The sequence below is a fragment of the Bos grunniens genome, chromosome 12, assembly GCF_055505025.1.
Source record: "Bos grunniens cultivar Pamir isolate PY7600 chromosome 12, Bosgru_T2T1.0, whole genome shotgun sequence".
In the NCBI taxonomy this organism is placed as follows: Eukaryota; Metazoa; Chordata; class Mammalia; order Artiodactyla; family Bovidae; genus Bos; species Bos grunniens.
The window spans coordinates 82,059,104-82,073,160 of NC_141176.1; the positions used below are offsets into that span (position 1 = coordinate 82,059,104).

Here is a 14,057-nt window from a genome sequence, read left to right on the forward strand (position 1 = left end):
GACATCTGTGTGCCTGGAGCCTGTGCCCCTCAACGAGAGAAGCCACCAAAACGAGAAGCCTGCTCACCACAGTGAAGAGTAGCCCCTGCCTGCTGCAACTGAAGAAAACCGACGCAAAGAACGAGGACCCAGCACAGCGCCTCTCCACCCCCGAAAAATAAATAAGATCTATGGAAAGCGTTCAAGAATTTACTGAAAAATGGCAATAAAGATTTCTTAATATAAAAAAACCCCACAATTTTCCCCAATAAACGGATACTTTAATGGGTTACTTTATACCAAAATTAAAATTTTATACATAAACTAAATAAGGTTTTTAACATATGTGAATGTGTTTTGGTACAGCGTCCACAGGAGATGTCTTCAACTTAGAAATAGCTCCTTTCTCCGCTGTTGTAATTAACAAGGGTTGGTCACCTTCCAAGCTGAATCTTATCTGACATGAAATCTGTACAAATTATTTTCCAAGTTTAACCATGAGATAGCAAGATAGCTCTTTCTAGACATATATTTATCTTACTGCATGATGACTTGAACTTTATGGCTTCTAAATGAGGCATTTACGAGGAGGAAATCCAGCCCAGCAACGGGAGACAAACTTGTAGACCTCTTCCCTGATGGTGTTAGAGTTAAGGTTTATTACACGGGGCTGGGATGTCAGTGACTCTGGGCAAACGTAGAGAATGTTCTCAAGCCCTAAGTCCGGATCCACTAGTGAATGGGCTGCAGATTGGTGAGCTGTCATAATGCCTCACATCTCTTCTTCATAACCTTGTCTCCATCTGTAAAATACAGCCTTGCCCACTGACAGAGAATGTTCCAAAGACACCAGAAGATCCTTGGCTTCTGTGTGCTCAAGAGGTACACAGTGTCACGTTTTCTTTCCTCCACCAGTTATGAAAAAAGACAGCTTCCAAAACCCCCCAAGTAGGAAAAGCGGCTATTTTATTTCTTGTGGAAAGACTCCTTTTCCTTCTGTTGCTGGAACTCTCTGGGGCTGAGTGGATCATGGCTAGGGCCCTGGGCGTGTCACAGGCAAGACCAGCACCTGTGGTCTGAGCCATCACTTGACTCAGGTCCAGGGTTGGTGATGCTGTAGGGGCCCAAGAAGGTGAGCTCACCTGGCCAGGATACCCTGCTGGGATAAACGACCACCTGTCCCAGAGGAGTCAACCAGGGAGGTGATGAAGGAGTGGAAGGGGAACAGACAGAGGGATTAACGTGTCTACGCATCCTTGGGAACAACCAGTAGAATTCAGAAGCAGACTGCAGGGTGACAAAGCGCTGATCCAAGTCCTCTGGGAGATCCAGCCCCCCAGTCCGCCTCTTGAAATCTATACTGTGGAAACTTAGACAAAGGCAGAGACGGGTGCAACGGTCCCCAGGCGCCCAACCTCAGCTTCTCCAATCACCAGCCAACATTTGTCAAGCTTGTTTCAAATCCCTACCCTCTTTTTTCCCCTTCAAGTATTTTTAAGCAAATTTCATATACCACGTTATTTCACCCCCAAATATTTCAATATCCTGCCCTCTCTTAAGGCTGTCCGACAATAAATACCCAATACTCGCTACAGGAAAATCAGCAATGTTGTTTTTAATACAGATGTGGTACAGAATGTTTAATTACAGCAGGGCAGAGATTCTAGTTAAATAAAATTAAAAACCTTTATTTTTCCCAAATATAAAATTACTCAATTAATGTCTGAAAAGAAAATAGAACATGGTGAAGGCTTTACATTACACCACTATTCACCACAGGATTTATGATTTATCAATGACATACTCCACCACTTTGGCAAAAGGATGAAATTTTTAAAATGGTTTATAAACCTAACATAGCAAAGACTGTATACACCTCCATACTGCACTGCTTTTATATACAAGAATAAAACAGCAGAGTCAAGTGCGTTGCATATACTAAGAACAGCACAAATCTGTCACAATTGAACTTTATGCAGAAGCTGACGTATTAAAAACGTAGAAATGTCATACGTGTATGTACACAATGCCAAGACTGTATTAACAAACTCTATGTACATAACAGTATACTGTACTCCTTTAAACGTTTAGCATAGCTGTGTTTATTAATACAGGCCTTTGGTTCTAAACTGCTTGACTAGTTTTAAGCTCCCGTAGTTTCTTCAGCTTTCCTATTTCTTAAATGCAAGTAAATGAGTACAAAAGCACTGGCTATCCTGGTTCACTGGTACAAAAATTACAATGGTCAGTTTCCTCAGGTCATCAAAAACTAGTCACAAAAATAGTTCTTGTTTTCAATCTGAATGTGCCACAGGAAAAAAAAATATTTTCAAGATTTTCCAGCTTAGCCTAGAGGCCAAGGGTTACCCTCCAGCCTCGACTTCAGTGCTACGTGCATTCCAAAACACGTGTTTTCTCCAGGCCGTTTATTTTTAATACTACTTCTGTAAGGAAGAAAAACATTTAACTCCAGCCGAAGAGTGTCCACCACACACCTCTGTTAAGACACAATGAAAACGTTGAATATTGCCAGAGAGATTTAAAAAAAATAATAACGAGTGCTCTCTTGAGGAGGACTCCTCCAGGAAATGTGCTACGAAATTACTCAGTTCTTTAGTTCCCGTAACTCTTCCATCCCCTTGGCTCCTCCTTGTGCTCGGTCTCCCCGCGTCAGGCACGTGCCCAGGGATTAGCTTTGGAGTCATCGTCCTGAGTTTGCAAATGACAGAGCAAGTCCCCACCCGCGGACCACGCGGCGGGGGTCACACCACAGAGGACGAGCTGGTCATGCCGTGCACCAGCGTGCTGGTGGGCGTCCCGCTGATGGCGTTGAAGATGTGCAGGGAGTTTGGCAGAACGCTCGTCTTCTCCTCCAGGGGGCAGATCTCGAGGCACAGAGACACAGCATTACCCACGCGCAATGCGCCCAGCGACACTTCTCACAACTCATCACCCAGCGGCCACTGTGTGACTGTGACACCCCCAGGGAGCTCGGCCTCAGTGCAGGGCCGAGGGAGTGGGTCAGCTCACCTCCCACTGCGTATCAGGGTTTATCGGATCAGGATATTAAAGAGCAAGTCAAGGACAGCGTGTTTCGTTTCCTCTACAGGTTAGTGAGTAGAGAGCCTTCTAAGCTCACCAGGTGGTAAAAGCACCTTGAAGTCTATCCTGCATGTACCTGGTGGGGACACGACCTGGTCCCGGCCCTTGGAAAAGTCTTTTTTTTTTTTTTTAATGAATCTGGAGCATCGGTGCTCTCCACCAGCTCCTTTTCTCAAGATCTTACAGATTTCCATGCTGGGAGAGAGAGAGTGGCCGCCTCGCTGACTCTCAACAAGTCTCTTTCACACTCAATAACGCAGGGAAGAATTCTAAGCACAAGACTTGACCTAGTGCCGGGTGGACACTGAGAGGAACATACACACTCAGAGGCTCCCCTGGAAAACCCAAGACTCCAGGCCAAGACCCTTTTTGCTTAAGGGTTCAAAGTTTAATCTTCACAGTTGTTAGGATAATGGAAAATTCAAGGTGCAGTTAAGAGCCAGCACAGCATTATGTCCACACAGTCTGGGAGTTTAATATTCTCGGTTCTGAACTTTTTTTCCCCTCCTGTCATCTTGTCTAGAGCCAAGTGCTGACAGCCACTGATCAAGCTCTCCATCCTACCTGGAGGCCCCACACAAAAGACCCTGAGCTTTCTCCAGACACTTGTTCCCACAAAACCCTCTCTTTCTGCTCAATTATTCACATATTTATTTCTTTAGTCATTTCTATTTTTTTTTGTACTTTTCTAAATGCCCAGAAGAGGGCTGCCTTCTTTTTGCACATGTACTGTCATTATGTCGGTGTCTACAGTTGTCCAAACTCAGTCGCAACTTGCTGTGAGCCAGTTATTAAGATCCAGAGAAATAAAAGTAGAAAATGACATTACCATCCCATCTGAACGTGTGAGCATGGAGGAGAAAAAAAAGCAAGTTAAAGCTTAGACATTTAAGTTAGTTTTCTACAACAGAAGCCTCCTAACTAAATCATCACAGGTTAACTGACACAATGGCACTGGCTTCCATTTTTTTTAAGAATGAAAGCCAGTAATGTAGGCAATAGACAGAAGCAGTCATGTGGGCCGCTTATGGGGCTAACACTGATCAGAAAGACTGACAGAGAAGAAGTCTCCATCAACTCTGTGGTTGATGGAGAACAGACCCCTCAAAAAGCAACAGGAAGCGGCCTTTGACATTCATTTAGTTCCCTGGGCAGCTGTCCCCATTGATGACCACTGAGCCCAAATATGTAATCCCACTGAAAGGAATTCATACACGAAGATGGTGGTAGCAGTGCAATCAGGAAAGCTGCCTGGAATGACAAGGAATAAAGAAGCAGCCTTGAGGACTGACTCACTGGGGCACCCAGGTCAGCTGTAAGGAGTCACACTCTGCACAACCCTATTTTTTTTAATGGTGAAAGACATTTACTGCAACGGAGAATTCCTTAAAGCACGCTGACAAACCCTCTTCTTCCAAAGGATCGGGTGAATAAAGAGTTCCAGGAATAGTACTGGTATTTCTTTTATGTGAGTTGTTTCTGAGCTATTGACAGATTGAGTGATAGAGAAGGGGGTTAGACAATGACGCTTGTTGTTAGGCTTGTTGTTAGCTGTTCCCCAAGCCCCTGTGGTTAGACAGTAGCAGCAGTGCAGCATGCTACACTATCCTTCAGAGAGCAACATTTTGGAAGGATGTTGGGGCATTCAGACCATTGTAGGGTGCACCTGAGACCCCCAAGTGATGCGGCGGGTCTACACATGACAGTGTGGCACCTACCTGCTCGTGCATGATTTCAGAAAGCTCTTTTGTCATTTCCCTGTAGTTGGCCTTCATTTCTTCCTGATACTCTATCTGATCCTCTTTGATGAGCCTTTCGTTCACCACTAAGGCTTGACCGCAAGCTTCCACAAATTGCCTGAAATGGTGCGGGAGAGGGAAATCAAGGCATGAACAGAACAAAGGGTGAGCCCAATTGGCAGGATCTCTTTCCTGAACGAGCACAGAAACGATCGCTACTTCAAGAGAAAGACATTTCCAGTGTGCGTTACCTGAAAACTTCTTTAAGCAACTTCACTTTATTGTCAGGGTATCTTTTTGTGTTTGTGTCATCTAAGAAAGCTCGGGCGTATGCTAGGGGACCGGCGTTGACCTGGATAAAGAACAAAAATTTAAAATTAGGTTATGAAGAAAATGCCCATCATCGTTAGTTTCAGCTGGCATTTGCTAAAAATGCTGCTTGAGTGAGTTAGTTATGACCGCTGCCCTCCATGAACTTAGGACCCCAAAGAAGAAACCATGGATCAAGCTCATATTGCTATAAGCTATTTGATGTCTGTCATCTCAGCCATCCTCAGGGCACTTGTGATGATGGTTCATCTTATGTGGGAAGAACTAATGCTTGGAAAATGTAAGGACCTGTTTAAGGTCGAACAGCCAATAAGTAAGACACCTGAGATCAGAGCCAGTCTTCCAGCTGGTATTTGTGCTAAATGACACTGAACTAAGAGGTCAGTCTGGTGAGTTCAATGAAAACTGGAAAACAAAGTAGATGTGCCAGTTTTAAAGAACCAACTCTTCCCCCTTGTGGAATTGTGAAGCTGATCTGCTATCCTTAAACGAACTAACCATCTCAGGGGCTGGGAGGCCAAAGATTCGGGGGAATTTGGCAACAAGATGAGGGACTCAGAGCCCTGCATGTCTCCTCTAATTCACCAAGCGGAGTTCTCTGAGGCTGAGTAAGTCAAGAAATGTGGGAGTGTGCAGACAAAGAGGGTTAGACACACTGGATGGGGAGGGGAAAGTTCCAGGCACTTGGGACTTGGGAAAGGGCCTGAGTACGTGATCATTGCATGATTTTTCCAGGGGTGGGGCGTGTCCCGGAGGACTTGGAGGTAAGTGAGCGGGGAGGGCGTGGCTGTGGCTGTGGGTGAAGGGCATGGGCAGTGGTCTTGGCATGTAGGACTTGCAGTAACGGCAGGGGAACTGAACTGACAGAGTTCACACCAGGGGTGGGGAGACGGGGGGCACAGAGGTTAGACAGGGGCCCTCTGACATAGGGACAACTAGCTAACCCTCAGGGATGACTGGGTATGATCCCTGGATATATGTGGGGAGCTTTGTCAATAACCTAAAAGTGACCCAAATGAAGCAATATCCAGAGTGACGTGTATCTTCAGTTTTAAGAAGATGGAGAAGGAAGCTCATGACACTTCATAAGATCAACATGCCAAGACCCTGGAGTGGAGCACAGAGTCATGAAGCCACCCGATGGCTCTGTCCTGTGCACAGCCACCCCGGAGAGGCTCTTGGTGGAAGAATTAAAGAAACACAGATAAAAGGATCAGGCTTCTCTCCCCGGACTCCAGCTTTGTTGTTACCCTGGAGGGTGCACACGCGTAACCTTCACCTCCTTGCTTCATCACAGAATGCTTTGCTCTTAAAGGCGACCAGGCATTTATCCAACGCTAAAGTCACTATCAAAAGGCAGGGCACGTGCCCTTTGGAAAGTGCATCCTGCCCAGCCCCACCCTTCCCTGGCACGTCTTTCCCTCCGCACTGGCCTCTTCAGAGGCTGGCTGTTTCCAGGCCCAGGCCACGTTACTGAGCGGTTTTTGTTTTAAGCTGCAGAAAATTGTGGCCTCTGGCCCGTTATGCAATCACTCACGTGGTTGGAGTATTTATCATCTTCACCTGATACCTTATTTTGGTATATTAGTCTTTTGGGCCGTAAGAGAAGAGGTTGAAAACATCTGTAAATACTTTTGAGGTGAATGACATTTAGAAAAATGTGAGGTAACAGCTTAGCATTGATCTGATAAAAAGTTGACAAAAACTGATTTCAGAAAATGAAATCAGTGTATTACAATGTACATGTAACCTTCATAAACACATTCTTCTTGAAAGAGAAAAGAAGCAGATATAGGAATGTACACATAATGCAGGTGGCTAGAATTATTTATACATACTTAAAAACGTCAATAAAGCAAGAAGCATGCTGGTCACTGGAGGGAGTAACTTAACACTTATTAATTTCTTAGGAAACCATGTAAGTACAATATCTGAAAAACATCCCTATGATTGAAGTGTACCATACCAACACAAAGGTGCGTGTAAGTGTTTAGCTTGATGAATTTTTACAAACTGAACATACCTGTGTAAACAGCACCTGGGGGTGGGGGTGGGGTGGGAAAAACTGGAAGATTGGGATTGACCTATACACACTACTATGTATAAAATAGATGATTAATAAGGACCTACTCTATAGCACAGGAAACTCTACTCAGTACTCTATAATGGCCTAATGGGAAAAGAATCTAAAAAAGAGTGGATATATGTATATATATAACTGATTCACTTTGCTGCTCAGCAGAAACCAACTGCTGCTGCTGAGTCACTTCAGTCATGTCCGACTCTGTGTGACCCCAGAGACGGCGGCCCACCAGGCCCCCCCATCCCTGGGATTCTCCAGGCAAGAACACTGGAGTGGGTTGCCATTTCCTTCTCCAATGCATGAAAGTGAAAAGTGAAAGTGAAGTCTCTCAGTCATGTCCTACTCTTCGCGACCCCATGGACTGCAGCCCACCAGGCCCCTCTGTCCATGGGATTTTCCAGGTAAGAGTACTGGAGTGGGGTGCCATCGCCTTCTCTGGCAGAAACCAACACAACATTATAAAGCAACTACACTCCAATAAAAAGGACAAAAAAAAGTCAGCACCTAGATCCAGTACGACTTCACCTGAACAGCTAAAGGAAAAAAAAAAGTCTTGACCCCTATTTCTTACCACATAAAAATCAATTCAGATAAAGAAAAAAAGAACATCTCTGAAACAGATTTCTATAGAGGATACAAAATCTGCTACTAATAAAGGAACTATTGATTAGTTGGGCTATGTTGAAATGAAGAATTTCACTAATCAAAAGATACCATTAAAAGAGTGAAACTTAAGGTACCTTTTCAGTTACAATTTTCATAGAAACCAGAAAACAATAGTTTCATATGAAAACCTATAGCTCTCCATACTTCACCCTATTTAAGTCTTGATGCTTCCATTAGGCAATCAGAATTAACCAAATTTCTGAGAAGCCAGGCTGTACCCATCTCTAGCCCTTGCAGACACCTTGGTGACAATGACGCTCTTGTAGCCAAAGGGCTCCCGCCCATCTGGGATCGGGAGAAACCGCACAAATACGGAAGGGAGGGGGTGGGGATCGCCTCTGGACCTGGTGTGAATGACCTGAAATTCCCCGGGTCCACAGGAGCTGCCCTGTGGATTGCCTGGCCCGGCGTGCGGATTGCCTGGCCCGGCGTGCGGATTGCCTGGCCCGGCGTCCGGCTCACCTGGACGCTCACGCTGCCCTGGAGCTTGAGCTGCAGTTTGATCATGTCTACTTCGGCCGAGGAGCACAGCTGCCGGAGCTCGGCCACCTTCTTGCTCATCTCGTCGATGGCCACCTCGATGGGGTTCAGGTCTGTGTGGTGCTGGTACATGACCGGGATCCGCTTCTTCACGTACGGGAAGCAGTGTATTGCTGCGGAGGAACACGGCGCAGAGTTAGGCCATGGCTCGCACCGCTACATTCGTCCCGACGGACAGCTCATCACCATGCCCGAGTAGGTAAGGAACCTGAGGCGTGTCTAGGACACATGCCGGCACTTCGTGGAACCAGAATCCAGCCTTCCTTTATTGTGGTGTGCGTTTAACCACAGGCACCACATAAAGTCAAGAGGGTCGGGTTCTTGTTAATTTTAATAGAGAGGTTTGCCTTTGAAGAAGTCATTTGATCACTCTTGCTCAATTTTCTTGCCCATAAATGTGCTAAACCTTTCTTGGAAGTTGTGAGAGCTGAATGAGCTAGCAGGCATGAGACAGCTTTGCAAATATAAAAAAGACTAAATAAACAGTCTTGAGATATCATATAATAGAGTTAAGTCCAGAAAAGAGTTCCATAGAATATTCTTGAGCCATGCAACAACTTGGAATCACATGCTTAAGTTTGCACAACTCAGAGAAATCAATGAAAATAACATGTGAGAATGTATTTCCAAGCAAAGTATTTTATGAACCGGAAATTCACAAACTTTGAATTGCAATAATAAAGATGTTTTAAAACTTGAGTGATTCAACAACATTAAAAAATATTTAGTTTTTCTCACACATTTTTTTTTACCCAAAAAGACGCCACTCAATATTGTTTTCATTTCTTTTAAGACACCTAAACATATCAACACCAAAGAGTTGGTTTAAAAAAGAATAGAAAAAATAGCACTGAAACATGTATATTACCATATGTGAAATAGACTGCTAATCCAGGTTCGATGCATGAGGCAGGGTGCTCAGGGCTGGGACAACCCTGAGGGATGGGGTGGAGAGGGAGGTGGGAGGGGGGTTCAGGATGGGGGACACATGTATAACCATGGCTGATTCATGTCAATGTATGGCAGAAACCACCACAATATTGTAAAGTAATTAGCCTCCAATTAAAAAAAAAGAATAGAAAAATAGTTGTTTCTAATTCAATACTGTTTCACATTTCTCCCCTATTGCTTATATATTGTACATGTAAATATAATATTCTTATTTCATATATGTATTTATGAATAGGCAGGTAGCTATATGCTTAAAGCTTGTATTACTTTTTAACAAGTGGAAATAAGATAGGAGTGTTATGTTTATATTCTTTACTATTTAGTAAGTGGTTGGGGAGGGATTACTCGAAAAGGACTGATCACAAAACGAGAAAGGCTGGCTCCCAGAGTTCCCTCAGGACCACCCAAAAGTCCAGAGCGGGAAAGACATTCAACCTGATCCAGCCCTGTTTGTCACACCCTTTACAGGCCTGCCCTGGTTGCTGAATGCTTTATCAATCTAAGGCCGAGGGTCCGTGTCTGCCATTTCTTCTGTGTTCCCTGCGGACACACAGTTTTTAAGTGGTGACACTGGGATTGGTAAGTCCTCTTTGGACTGAAGGTTCCTGTGACAAGAACTAGATGCTGCTGTTTATCAGCCAGGGAGATGGGAACAGCTCTCCAACCACAGGTGCGCCCGGACGTGACAGACGTGCTTTACAGTGAGGAGAAAACTGTGTTCTCATTTGTCAGGACACACGTCTTGTGAGGCTCACGCCATGTCAAAACACACTGACTCGTGTTATCACAGTGCTTCTGGGTGATATGGGGTGGTAGCACCATTATTTCAGAGAGAAAAAAAAACAACTCCAAAGGTATTTGTGAGATGTCCATGTTACAGTGATTCCACTCAGCAAAAGGTCTGAGTCACTGCTTCTTATGATGGTCATAGGGGGCTAAAAGAGGCACAGGAGAGATGAAATGATATAGAAAACTCAGGGTCTGTGCATGAGCCCACCAAGGCACATGATCCAGGACCACCCCCTGGCGCAGCCTTCCTTACTGGCCTCATGTCTCCTCTTACTGGGGTCACTTGGCTCCAGCCACGCTGGCCTACTGGTCACCCCCTGAGCGTGGTGGGCACAGGGACCCCCACCGCTGGCCTCTGCCCCCATAGCTCCGTCTTCCTTCAGACACTTGCACAGACCATTCCCTCACCTCCTTCAAGTCTGGACTCTCCATGAAGCCCAGAGGGCTTCCATTTAACCCACCATTTAACCTGCAGTCTTCCCCTTCCCTGACCCCCCCATTTCCAATCCCCCTTTTGTCCAGAACATGTATTACCTTCCAACACAGACACATTGACTCGTTATGTTTACTGTTTATCGTCTGTCTCCTCCTGCTAGAATTCAACTGCACAGAGAGTTGTTTTATTGATACGCCAGGTTGGACATTGCCCGCCCGTGCTCCGTAAGTTTTGCTGAACGTTAGAATGTATTACTGCCCAAATGGCTACATGGAAGAGCACACAGGCCTGGAAAGTGGAAAATTAGGTGGTGGACTGAGTGAGCCATTACATCATCAATCAACAGCCCGCATCAGTGGTCTGCAGCCCTTTGGTCAGGACGATGAGGAAGAAATGGCTGAGGGGTGTGAGTGTACAGTCTGGTGAGGCTGATCGGGGGTGAGGGCTGGGGGAATTATTTCCAACCTGAGAAGGAGTCTGGACGTGATTTGGGAGACTGGGGAATAATGACCAGGAAGAAACTCCATGGGATGAGCTCCATGAAAGAAGGAACAGACGGGGTCAGGTAGGGAGGCAGGCTCAGAATTGACACCGAGGGGGATGGGAGGGTGATCATTAGATCTTTCAAATGACCCCACCATTGTAGCTGACTGAGGGAACTATCCAAGAAAGTGAACCTGTCTGGGTTCGGAGGGCAGGGACTTCTACACAATTTGAAGGCCAAAGGACAGCTGTGAAGCAATGCAAAGGAAGAAGAACCTAAGGGATTAATAACACAAGGGAAAACGCAGAATATCCTGGCCTGTGTGTCTTTAACTGAAGGTTGGTATAGTTTATAGGTTCTCAGTAGCATTTTTATAACCCCTTCTCTAAATCTTTGTTGCTACCAGTAGTTAAACCTTGTGAAATTCTGAGATCTTTCGAGGCAGAAACTGCACCCTTTCTTGCTCTTTTGTTGCACTAAGAGCAACTGATCTGATCTGATCTGAACCTCAAAAGGCAAGGAGCTCAATGGTAGATGAGATTGTACCAAAATGAAGTGCATTCCTTCCCCACCTGGGCATAATTTACCAGATCCTTTCACACAGGATGGACAGTATAACTTTGTTTTTACAGATGAAAAACTAAGGTGCAGAGAGGTTAAGTGACCTTCCCAAGGTCACACAGTGCGGATGTGATGGGGTCTGTGCTGCCCACACCTCCTCAGGGTGATTATTTCCTGAGTCGATTATTTCCTTTCTCTGTAGCAGCGTTACTCTTTGTCCCCTCTGCTCAGGCGGGTACAGAGCTTTGCTCTGGTCTGTTATCTAATCTAAAATATTTCTGTGACAAAACGGGAAACTGGCTAGTGAAAACACCCCGTGGTAACTGTTTATGAATCAGCATGCTCCCTGAGTGGGATAATCATGATACAAATCCTGACCCTGACTCATCAGTGAGCTCGGTTTATTTAAATCAGCAGTTCTCCAACCTGAGCAGTGTCAGAAACACCTGGAAGGCTAAGTTAGCCACACCAGCTGGGCCCCGCCCCCAGCGTGCCACAAGTTCCCAGGTGTTGCTGACACCGCAAACAGGGAACAACCTTTGATAAGCCCTGATCTGAGGTTATCACTGCTGGAAAGATGAACATGGTAAGCTGGTAATTCTTGTAAAATGACTCCATCTAAAAAATGCAGTTATTTTGCTTAATAAGGATTTGCTACTGTGTCCATCAGAAAAACAATTCATCGCTCAGATGGTAAAGAATCTGCCTGCAATGCAGAAGATCTGGGTTCAATCCCTGGGTCAGGAAGATCCCCTGGAGAAGGGAACAGCTACCCACCCCAGTATTCTTGCCTGGAGAATTCCATGGACAGAGGAACCTGGCGGGCTACAGTCCATGGGGTCACAAGAGCCGGATATGACTGAGTGACACTTTTACTTTCAATCTATGGGGAGGGGCTGATGTTTTTGAGGACAATATTGTTTGTGTTTTACAGGTCGTCTTATTTTTCTAAAAACAGGAGCAGAAGCTCCTTTTTAAACAATGTAGGGTCGGGGAGGAAGGAGAGGGTGGGATGTATGGAGAGAGTAACATGGAAACTTATCTTACTATTTGTAAAATAAATAGTCAATGGGAATTTGCTGTATGACTCTCAGCGAACTCAAACTGGGGCTCTGTAACCACCTAGAAGGTGGGATAGGAAGGAGGTGGGAGGGAGGTTCAAGAGGGAGCGGTATGTATACCTATGGCTGATTCATGTTGATGTTTGGCAGAAACCAACACAATTCTGTAAAGCAATTATCCTTCAATTAAAAAATAAAATACCTTAGAGAATAAGAAAAAGAATGTAGGGTTTCGGGGGTTCTTTGCTGAATTTTAATTTTTATCTCAGTTCCCCCATAGGAAGAATAAAAAATCCTATGCAATATGCTGTCCTGAGCTATTTCATCATGAACCACACTCTTTCTTTCGTAACCGCTAAATCACACACCACGCAATTCACCCATTTAACGTGTATCGTCCCTGGCGAGGGTGGAACCTCACCCGAAGCTGCGCCATCCTCACAGAACTCTTTTCATTGATGGTTATAGTGCTCCCTGCTCCTGACCAGGAGGAACACTTGACATCAACCGCTGGACAAGGACTGGGTGCCTTCCTGGTTCGACTTAACTATGGCCGCTCTGAAAAATGTGCCTCAATAGCAGATACAGACAACACGTGGCATTCTCAATAGCGTCCTCACAGATTTTTTTTTTTTTTTAAGAAAGCCTTTTATTGCCTGTTAAAGGTTAAAGGTTGCCTGTCATTTGCTGACCCTAAGAGCGATGGTGACTCTTAGGTTACTCCCAAGACGACTCTATATGTGTCACACAGCATAGTTCTGGGGGGTGGGTGATCAGTGGCTACTAAGCGGTGCCAAAGGAGCCACTGAAACTCTTGCCACCACTGAGTGGGCAGCCTGTGAATGCAGTGGGCTTCCTGGTACTAGCAGCTGAGATTGTGCTGTCTTATTATTCTAAAAGCAAGAGCTGAGGCTGGCCAGCCACTCAGGGAGGAGGTGGGCCTCGTATCCCACTTGTTCCCGCCCCCTAGAGTCTCTGAGCAGGCTCAGGCTGGGACCTGTGAGGCACAGACGCTTCAGGGGTCTGTTCCCTTGATGTAGGTAGCCTCGGCACTGTGCACAGGGGTTCTCCACTCCCCGGGAGTGGGACATGTAGCTGGAGAGTCTGCCAACTGCCCGAAACAGCATGCCAGAGCGTTCTGGGAAGAAAATGGGCCCACTGGTTTCACCAGATTCTAAAAAGGGTAAGTGACGTGACATTGGACCTGACTTCTGGTCTGATGGAAGATACCCAACAGGTAAACAGAAAAATGTCCTTTGAGTTTTCAAAACCGAGCATGAGATACGTGTTAAACTGAAGCAGGTATGTAAGGAAAATTAACTAAGTTCCCAAGGCC

General features: G+C 45.5%; 1 protein-coding gene across 50 annotated transcripts in view; it reads right to left on the reverse strand.

The window, feature by feature from the left end:
* Positions 1 to 14,057, reverse strand: part of DOCK9 (dedicator of cytokinesis 9) — a 298,290-nt gene that overhangs the window by 11,970 nt on the left and 272,263 nt on the right. For 29 of the 50 annotated variants that reach the window (XM_086330406.1, XM_086330405.1, XM_086330365.1 and 26 more), the window contains 3 exons: positions 8,362 to 8,552; positions 5,072 to 5,172; positions 4,800 to 4,938 (listed from right to left, as the gene is read on the reverse strand). In XM_086330406.1, the coding sequence (XP_086186532.1) occupies positions 4,800 to 4,938; positions 5,072 to 5,172; positions 8,362 to 8,552 (431 nt within the window). Of the gene's footprint in view, positions 1 to 1,569; positions 3,919 to 4,799; positions 4,939 to 5,071; positions 5,173 to 8,361; positions 8,553 to 14,057 lie in introns of those variants that run through there. The other 21 variants (XM_086330386.1, XM_086330399.1, XM_086330395.1 and 18 more) reach the window with 2 other exon arrangements.